At 44.6% G+C, this 10,203-nt stretch overlaps 1 protein-coding gene across 2 annotated transcripts; it reads right to left on the minus strand.

Moving 5' to 3' along the window:
• Positions 1–1,257: 1,257 nt before the first annotated feature.
• UQCRQ (ubiquinol-cytochrome c reductase complex III subunit VII) lies at positions 1,258–10,200 on the minus strand. Of its 2 annotated transcripts, none has more exons than XM_084823447.1 (3): positions 10,123–10,200; positions 4,648–4,815; positions 1,258–1,468 (listed from the first exon to the last, which is right to left on the minus strand). In XM_084823447.1, the coding sequence occupies exons 2-3, from the start codon at positions 4,799–4,801 to the stop codon at positions 1,374–1,376; spliced, it is 249 nt and encodes an 82-aa protein (XP_084679573.1). In that variant the 5' UTR covers positions 4,802–4,815; positions 10,123–10,200; the 3' UTR covers positions 1,258–1,373. The 2 variants fall into 2 exon arrangements, with proteins under 2 accessions (XP_084679573.1, XP_084679574.1); XM_084823448.1 differs by having other exon boundaries at positions 9,740–10,200.
• Between the last annotated feature and the right edge of the window lie 3 nt (positions 10,201–10,203).

Here is a 10,203-nt window from a genome sequence, read left to right on the forward strand (position 1 = left end):
AACAAGAAGTTCTTTAAGCCTTTAAAGGTAAAAGCCCAGAAGCAGAATTCTTAAGCTCTATAAAATCTCAACAGCCCATCCTGCCATGCAGAAGCAATCAAGGCCAGCCCAAAATCTTATGAGCACCAAGACAGATGACAGGCACATTAACATGGAACAATAAAACAGAATTCTGGAGAGTCATCAGCAAGCTTTGCTTCTCCCCACCACAAAGGGGCGGATTTTTTTTTGCGGTTGTCAGCCAGATCAGGCAACCTGGCTTGTCGCTCCTCTTACAAGTCAGGATTGCAAACCAAGGTTTGTTCATGGTTTACAAATTAACCCAAAGGAAAAGGGATGTGATCTTGAAGGGATGACTACAACGCATTCTATGTGAGACTGCCTCTGAAAAGTGCATAGGCAATTCAGCTGGTGCAGTGTTGCAGCCAGTTTTGGTCAGGACTCTTTGATACATATCACTCAGATATAACTCAAATCTTTATAGACTTCCAGTTGGTTTCCAAGCTGAAGTCAAAGTACCGATTACCTTTGAAGCCCTACATGATTTGGGACTAGGACCCACTTTCCCCCACATGACCCTGCCCACCCAGGTAGATGATCAGTGGAGGCCCTCCTTTGCATCTCATAGCTGCCAGATGTCCTGCGTTCCCCCCAACCACACACGCTCTTCTCGTTACAGCACCCAAGTTGTGCAAAAAGGGCCCCTTTGGCTCCCTCTTTATCTAGAGAATATTCTATTCTGCAATCCAATCAATTTTTACACCCTCCTGTTCTTATGCTTTCTGCTGTCTGTTTTACTTTTAGTGTCATTTTATGTGACTGGTTTTGATGCCTTTGGAATTTGATTGCTGTAAATCACCTTCAAGAGCAAAATATGGGATATAGCGTGGTGTAGGGGTTAGACTGGGACTGGGAGTCACACAATCCCAGTTCTAGTCTCCACTCAGGCCATGAAGCACACTGGGGGATCTTGGGCCAGTTACTGTCTCTCAGCCTAGCCTACCTCACAGGGTTGCGAGGATGAAATGGAGAGGTCCACCATGTACTTGGGTTCCTTGCCAGAAGAAAAAAGGCAGGATATAAACATAATAAATTATTTTATAATACAAACATTTCAATGAAAGATACACCCCTGAATAATAATAAAATCACTTTTTTTTTTTTTTTACAGGGGAGAGGGAAGTTGGTGAATAGCAAAGAACAGCAAGAACAACCCCATTTGATAGAGCTTAAAGAATTGCACTCATGGATAGAACAGAGAGGCAGAGAGATTTATTGAACAAGTCTAAGTGTTATTATAAATACTTGTTCTAGGCATATGTACATTCAGAACAAGAATAAATGCCGATATGCGTTTTCTTCTTATCACCAGATTACTCATCATTTTCATAGTCGGCTGGGTTCTTTCTTTTCAGACGTTCAAATTCTTGGTTTCCCCAGGAATAAGTGAGATAGGCAATGACAATTGCTTAGGAGATTAAAGACAAAACAAAAATTAATTATACAGACATTAAAAATAACCAGGATCTTTGCTTTCCAGCTCCACCACTCTCTGCTGTCCAATGATCTTCTGCTCCCTCAAAGAACTCTGCCATTTCTCTCCTGCTGCCCCTTGGACTAGGAACTGCCTCCCTCAACTCCTTCGTGACACCACTGTGCTTTCTTCCTCCAAATCCCTTCTCAAAACCCAATTTTATTATGAAGCCCTTGGCACGAGCTTTAAGTCCTCATATCCTACTGTAATGAAGCCTAAACAGGTGTAATTAAATCCTTACATATCCTTCCCGTATTGAGTGCCATTCCATCAAACGCTTATGAATCTAACACCATCCTTTCTAACAGGGATGGAGAACTGGTGTCTTTCCAGGTTTTGTGGGACTACATTTCCCATCATCTCTGACCACTGGCCATGCTGGCTGGAGGTGATGGGAGTTTGAAGCCCAGCAACATCTGGGGAGCTACAGGCTCCCCACTCCTGCTTCATACCGTTCAAGTCATTTACACGTAGCCCCTATGTCATCATGAAAGCCTGAGAAATGGTGAGCGCTTTGACTTCCCTTGTTTCCTTAAATATCTGTTGTTAGCTCTAGACTCCCCACCCCCATATTGTGCAGCCCAGTGTACCTTCCATCACTTTATTTAAAACAGGGGTGCAGAACCTCTTTCAGCCTGAGGGCCGAATCCCATTCTGGAGAAGCTTTTGGGGGCTGCATTCCAGTGGTGGGTGGAGCTGAAGGCAAAAAGGGCTAGGGCCAAAATGCTAGCCTATTTTAGCTTAAAGCCCTTAATGCCAGCAAGTGAGCCTTAGCAGAGGCATTTCTACCTTTTACAACACAGAAAAAACTGCACCAAAGTCTGGAAACCACCAAATACCCAGTAGTTGGGGGAAGGGGAGCATGTCCATTTGAGGAACCCTGGAGGGCGAAATAGGGACCCCAAGATAGCTAGATTTGGCCCCCGGACCTGAGCTTCTGCTGCACCCAATTCAAAAGGTTTGTACACTACACTTTGGCTAAAACCAAAGCAGCTCACAAGATACTAGTTAACATATAGATTAGAAGTTATTTTATTTTTAAGAAACCAGAACAATTGCTATTTTATTTGAAGCTGCAGCTTCCTTGTTGCAATTCTCTTTTGCATTCATGAGTTTTCCCAGAGGAATATTTCAGTAAGTACCTATATCACAACATAGACCCACCTTTCCCATAAAATCTCTGGCATAATGCCTAGCCCAAATACTCTACTGTAACTAAGCCTAAGTCTGTCTAACTGACTGCCAGTCCAAGTATGGGCCTGATTCAAAGTGCTGGTATTAACATTCAAAGCCCTACCCGGCTTGGGGCCAGGTTATCTGAAGGATCGTCTCCTCCCATATGTACTTGCCCAGACCTTAAGGTCATCTTCTGGGGTCCTTCTCTGGAAGCCCCTGCCAAACGAAGTGAGGCACGTGGCTACCAGGAAGAGGGCCTTTTCTGCTGTGGCACTCCAGTTGCTGTGGCACTCCAGTTGTGGAATGAGCTCCCTAGAGAGGTTTGCCTGGAGCCCACATTGTATTTCTTTTGGCGCCAAGAATTTTTATTTTCCCAACTTTTAGCATGTTAGCATCCTAGTATTTTAGCTCTGCTGCTTTAAATCTGCATTTTAGCTCTCTGCACTGCTGCTAGGTTTTATTCTGGTTGTATTTCAATATTGTATATTGTTTTATGTTGTACTTTGTGGTTTTAATTTTTGTGAGCCACCCAGAGAGCTTCAGCTATTGGGCAGTATAGAAATGAAATAAATAACTGAAATAATCACACATTTGTCTCTTGTTTACCCCTGCCTTTGTTTCCCTCCCCTTCTTCAGCTGTCTCCCTTGTGTCTATTTCTAAGCCCCTTGAGAAAGAAGCTAGGCCTCACATGCTTTGCAAAGTATCACGTACACAAACAGCACTAGAACAATAAAACCCAAAGGCCTCCATGCTTATCAGATGCCGTTGGGTAACATGTGAAGCCCTTTGAATACTTGGAAATATGTACATAAATGCCAACCATCATCATCACCAATGCTAAAGATGACTAATTGGCAACAAGACCTGGTAATTATAGTAAGATTATAATCGGGGTCAGAGGGAGGTGGCACAGGTGCAGCGGAGTCACCTGCCAAATGGGCAAGGAAGTGGTAGTTGCAAATTACTTGCCCATCTTAATTGATATTTTCATCACACCGTGCATTCATTGTTTAATTATTAAATATCATATTGGCTTCGTTTTAAACTGCATTGTAAACTGGGATCAAATACTGTGAAGGGCAGGATATAAATGCCTTAAATAAACATGTAGGAGATTAGTCTGCCAATGTCTTATTGACTAAAAGATTTTCCCCTCATCCTGCTCTCTTGCCCCATCTAGTGTTCCCAGCATAGAACTGAGAAAGGACCAACCCTTTTAAACAACGTAATGTGATCCAGACTTTTTGCTCCATATCCTCTTTCCAACGTGATGGCAAAGAGGAAGAAATTGCTTCCTCTCTTCCACCTCCCATATGTTGGTCCAGGGCTGAGGTCTCCAGCATGGTATGCCTATAGGCACCAATGTGCCTGCAGACACCTCTCTTGCTGCCTGCCAGTCTCTCTGCCCTCCTGATTTTTATTTTATTTCTACGTAAATTTAAGTACTTTGAAAAACGGGGAGGCTGGCATGCTGCAAAGTAAAGGGCTGTCCCCAGCACCATCTTAATTTGGGTTCCAAAGACTGTTTTTGTGTTCTGGAGGTCAGACCCCTCCTCTACCTTGTACTTAGGTTATTGGACAAGTTATTTTTCTTTTTAGTCTCAGCAGTTTGCCTCCTGGGAAATGAGTGTTGCGACCAGCCATGCCCACCATGGCAGCCATTTTATGAATGGTAAGCCCCCCGCCAACTATAGTAGTCATTTTATGAGAGTGCGGACATTCTCTTAAAATTCCAAAAGTGCCCACTGACCCAAAAAGGTTGGGGACCCCTGCTCCAGGGATTCTGCAGCCAGCACATGAGTACTTCCACTCATCCTCAGCTATAAATATCAGTGCGCTAATCTCAGCAACATAAGGCACCAGTCCTCTAAAGTTACAACTATGTAATAAACGGAAGAAGGAGCAGCATTATCAGATATAGAATTTTTCCACTTACGAGGCGCCACACGGAAGACCTGTGAACTGGACCGCCTCCAAACATTGAGAATTCCTTTGGAGAAGTAGTTGGGAAAAGCTCTTTGTTCAAACGGAGACAAGCTGTAGATGATCACATGCCTCATTTTTGCCAAGTTCCCAAAGTGCAAACCCATCTTGGCAGGTTGTTCTGTAATAGTAAAAGGGAATGATAGACATGGCAGGACGGGCAAATGTTTTTGAAGTGAGTTGCATCACCACAAAATGTTAAGTTTGCACAGGGGCTTATATGAAGAAGTGTTCAGTGGACCACACTTGCAATTTAGATTAAGGCAGACCTCCAAATCCATCTTCATAATAAAAGAGATCAGCTAACCTTAGATCACAAATTTCAGAACCACAGACGAGTTACCATTACATGCACTTCAAACATCCTTTTGTTCACATAACCATAATTGTTAAACCATAGTAAGAGCTGATTTCCTTTTTCTCCAGTGCACATTTTTAGGTAATAAGGTAGGTGTTTTTGAATTCAATGGCACAGAAGCAGCTAGGCCATATTATGTCACATAGTCATCTTACTGTAAATACAGGAAGAATTATTTCATCACTGACTTATTCCCAACCATTTAAACTGAATTCTTTAAAAGGACAGCCAGCCAGAAGAGCTCAGAAATCTGAATAACGCTTGGAGATTTATAACACTTGAGGGCTGTTTTCCCCTCCAAAAGCCACACTGCCCAAGTTTGGACAACACAAGCCATGACCATGACGGGTGATTAGGCAAATGACGCTCAGCACACACCATGACTTAAAACGGTGTCCACAGTAATCATGTGAAGTGGCCCTACAAGTAATATAAATAAATAAAGGCCTGCTACACAGCTGAGAATTGTGGATACTCCAGCAAAATGTGTTTAACAGTGAAGGGCACATTTGAGGGAGTAATTCCCAACAAACAGAGATCTATATTCTTATATTACACATTTGCTCATCAGTGTACCTACACAGATTCAAACAGCCATTTCACACTAGCTTAAAGATGCTTAAGCAGCCGTGTGTTAAAACTGCATTTGACATGCCATTGCTCAATCAATCAAGCAGTTTAAGAAGGTTATAGGACAACAAATGAGTCTCTAAAAAATTGAGAAGACATTCTCACCACCACGACCAATAGTGAACGGCACTCCTAATGGTGTCTAGTCAGAAGCCTCACAGAGTTTCATGCCACAATAAACCTTTGAGTCTTTTAGGTACCAGAAGATTCTTGGTTGCATCAGGGATGGGGAACATGCGGCCCTTCAGATGTCGTTGGGCTAGAGTTCCCATCACACCTGACCACTATCCATATTGGATGGGGCTGATGGGTGTTGGGAGTCCAACAATATCTAGAAATCCACGTTTCCCAGTGCAATACATAGTCAGCCCTTTAGGTTGCAACCCTATGGCCACTAGTCAGTGGCTAGATGGCCATAGGATTGGTCAGTTCCCTGAGAACCGACCTCCACCCCCTCCCACGCCACCTCATAGGCAGTGCAAATTGGCCCTGTGCCACTTGAAAAAGCAGCGCAGAGGAAGGATAAAGGAGGCGCTCCTGGGGGCATGGCTGTCAGAAGTGCTGCTATGTGTTGTCCGGCCACCTCTCCCCATGCTCTGAGGTCCTGTGGCTGAGGTTATTTAAAACTGTATAAAATCAAAACAGTTTCATCTATCTTTCTAAAATTTACAGGTGCCAAAAAGAAAAGTTGGTTTTACGTACCCTGAAAATTTCAGGACAATTGGTAAAATAGAGGGGGGAAAGAGTAGTTTAAAAAGCAAAAGCGACTTTGAGATACAGAAATATATTGCGCAATACTTCATTATCAAATCGAAACTGATTTACTACTTTAACATAAGATGCATAATTTATGGATTCATAAGAATATAAAATTGTACTATTTGGCAAATTTATGAACTTTACAGAAAATCTTATGCATGTCTACTCAGAAGGCAGGCCCACAGAGCTTACTCCCAAATAAGCATGCACAGGATTGCAGCTTCAAACATGTAAATGCCTTAAAGTGCAATCCTATATATGTTTACTCAGAACTCAGCCCCATTGAATTCAGTGGTAACTGATTCCCAGGTAAGTGGATATGGGATTGCAATCTTAGTTTGGTACAAGCAAAAGGAATGCAGATGTGGAATATTTGCTTCTAATATCTCCAAACTAGATCAAAGATCACCAGAAGGGGGCAAGCAGCAATTTTCAAGCAGACCCTGTGCACTTCTCATGAAAATGGCATCACCCGCAGCTGCGTGTGTGAGGGGATGCCCCAACCCCAGGGACCAAAACATGGAAGGGTTCTCCCCTATTGTCACCAAGGAACCAGTAAAGAACAGCGGTTGGAACAGCCATACCAGCAACAGATGCTGCTAAGGTCTGGAGAGGGGATGTTTTCCATTATCCATTATAAACCACCAGTGCTTTTAAAAACAACCGCCACCACATTATGAATTAATTTTCACTTTGTCAGCCACTTTGGCGACTCTACACATGGACATCACCAGATGGTCAATATCGAAATCAAATTGATTTTGTACTTTGCAGCCAAAGATCCATACAATCAGTAAAAACAAGACCTGGAGCCTACTGTGGCTCAGATCATGAGCTGCTTCTTGCAAAATTTCGGCTTAAATTGAAGAACGTCGGGAAAACCACTAAACCGTTCAGGTATGACCTCAATCATATCCCTGATGAATATACAGTGGAGGTGAGGAATAGATTTCAGGGATTAGACCTGATAGACAGAGTGCCTGAGGAACTATGGACGGAGGTCCGTAACATTGTTCAGGAGGCAGCAACTCAATCCATCCCAAAGAAAAAGAAATGCAAGAAAGCAAAGTGGCTGTCTGATGAGGCTTTACAAGTAGCTGAGGAAAGAAGGGAAGCGAAAAGCAAGGGAGAAAGGGGAAGATATACCCAACTGAATGCAGAGTTCCAGAGAATAGCAAGGAGAGACAAGAAGGCCTTCTTAAATGAACAATGCAAAGAAATCGAGGAAAACAACAGAATGGGAAAGACTAGAGATCTCTTCAAGAAAATTGGAGATCTCAAGGGAACGTTTTGTGCAAAGATGGGCATGATCAAGGACAAAGAAGGCAGGGACCTAACAGAAGCAGATGAGATTAAGAAGAGGTGGCAAGAATACACAGAAGAACTATACAGGAAAGATCTGAATGTCCCTGATAGCCATGATAGTGCGGTCACTGAACTTGAGCCGGACATCCTCGAGAGTGAAGTCAAGTGGGCCTTAGGAAGCATTAGTAACAACAAAGCTAGCGGAGATGACAGTATTCCAGCCGAGCTATTTAAAATCCTAAAAGATGATGCTGTTAAAGTGCTGCATTCAATATGCCAACAAATCTGGAACACTCAACAGTGGCCACAAGACTGGAAAAGGTCAGTTTACATTCCAATTCCAAAGAAGGGCAACGCCAAAGAGTGTTCAAACTAACGCACAATTGCGCTCATTTCACATGCCAGCAAGGTGATGCTCAAAATCCTACAAGCTAGGCTTCAGCAGTATGCGAACCGAGAACTACCGGAAGTGCAAGCTGGGTTTAGAAGAGGCAGAGGAACTAGAGATCAAATCGCCAACATTCGCTGGATCATGGAGAAAGCAAGAGAATTCCAGAAAAACGTCTATTTCTGCTTCATTGACTACGCTAAAGCCTTTGATTGTGTGGATCACAACAAACTGTGGCAAATTCTGAAAGTGATGGGAGTACCAGACCACCTTACCTGTCTCCTGAGAAACCTGTACGAGGGTCAAGAAGCAACAGTCAGAACCAGACATGGAACAACCGATTGGTTCAAAATTGGGAAAGGAGTACGACAAGGCTGCATATTGTCACCGTGCTTATTTAACTTATATGCAGAGTACATCATGAGAAATGCCGGGTTGGATGAATCAGAGGTTGGAATTAAGATTGCCGGGAGAATTATCAACAACCTCCGATATGCAGACGATACCACCCTAATGGCAGAAAGCGAAGAGGATCTAAAGAGCCTCTTGTTGAGGGTGAAAGAGGAGAGTGCAAAAGCTGGTTTGAAACTCAACATTAAAAAAACGAAGATCATGGCATCTGGCCCCATCACTTCCTGGCATATAGAAGGGGAAGAAATGGAAGCAGTGACAGATTTTACTTTCTTGGGCTCCAAGATCACCGCAGACGGTGACTGTAGCCATGAAATTAAAAGACGCTTGCTCCTTGGGAGGAAAGCTATGGCAAACCTAGACAGCATAGTAAGAAGCAGAGACATCACCTTGCCGACAAAGGTCCGTCTAATCAAAGCTATGGTTTTCCCAGTAGTAATGTATGGCTGTGAGAGCTGGACTATAAGGAAGGCTGAGCGCCGAAGAATTGATGCTTTCGAACTGTGGTGCTGGAGAAGACTCTTACGAGTCCCCTGGACTGCAAGGAGGTCAAATCAGTCAATCCTAAAGGAAATCAACCCTGAGTGCTCATTGGAAGGACAGATACTGCAGCTGAAGCTCCAATATTTTGGCCACCTAATGCGAAGAGAAAACTCCCTGGAAAAGACCCCGATGCTGGGAAAGATTGAAGGCAAAAGGAGAAGGGGACGGCAGAGAATGAGATGGCTTGATAGCATCACCGATGCAATGAATATGAACTTGAGCACACTCCGGGAGAGAGCGGAGGACAGGAAGGCCTTGCGTGCTATGGTCCATGGGGTCACGAAGAGCAACAACTTAATGACTGAGCAACAACAACAGCCACTTTGGAGGCAGGCAGGGAAGCACCTGTTCCTACTGGGATTGTCTTTTTCTATGTATCATCTTTAATGTATCCATTGCATCCGATAATATAAGTGCTGCAAGCTGCTTTTGAGGACTCCAGACAAAAAGCAGGATATGTAAATCTACAGGGGGGCGGGTGTGGAATAAAGCAGAAAACATGCATAGGATTGCAACCTTATTTCCAAGCAAGTATGCCTAGAACTGGATCTCCAGGTAGGGCGGGGAAAGACAAACCCCGGAGAGGTGCTGCCTCTCCTAGAGACAATTCTAACTTAGATGGGCCGAAGTCAGTACAAAGCAGCTTCCTACCTTCCTGTATGTCCGATATAGCACCTAGAAGGGCTGGCGCTCAGCAGTTAACTGCTCCGCGGGCAAAAGGCGCCACGCTCAAGGCTTGGCATCACCAGGTAAGGCCCGGCGGAGCTGCTGCCAACCTGTACAGGGAAACCTTCCCCAACTTGGCGTCACCCAGATGCTGGCTCGGGGCTGATGGGAGTTGTAGTCCAACGCCTCTGGAGGGCACCAGGTCGGGAGAGGCCGAGCTAGACAGCCAGGGAGACCAACGGCCTGGCCCGGTCTCAGCCGCTCTCTGGCCGCCTCCCAAGACGAGCCCGCACAGAGGAACCGAGGTCGACGCCTTAAAAGCGGGCCCCAGTCCCCGGGCGGCGGGGGCGCCCCCGCGATCTACCCACCCGTCCAGCGTCCTCCACAAAGGTCGCCGCGCCCCGCGCCAGCCACAGCAGAGCGAGAACCCCTTCCTTTCCCAGAAGGGC

The sequence above is a fragment of the Heloderma suspectum genome, chromosome 17, assembly GCF_057233095.1.
Source record: "Heloderma suspectum isolate Gila_16-S chromosome 17, 16-S_ref, whole genome shotgun sequence".
NCBI lineage: Eukaryota > Metazoa > Chordata > Lepidosauria > Squamata > Helodermatidae > Heloderma > Heloderma suspectum.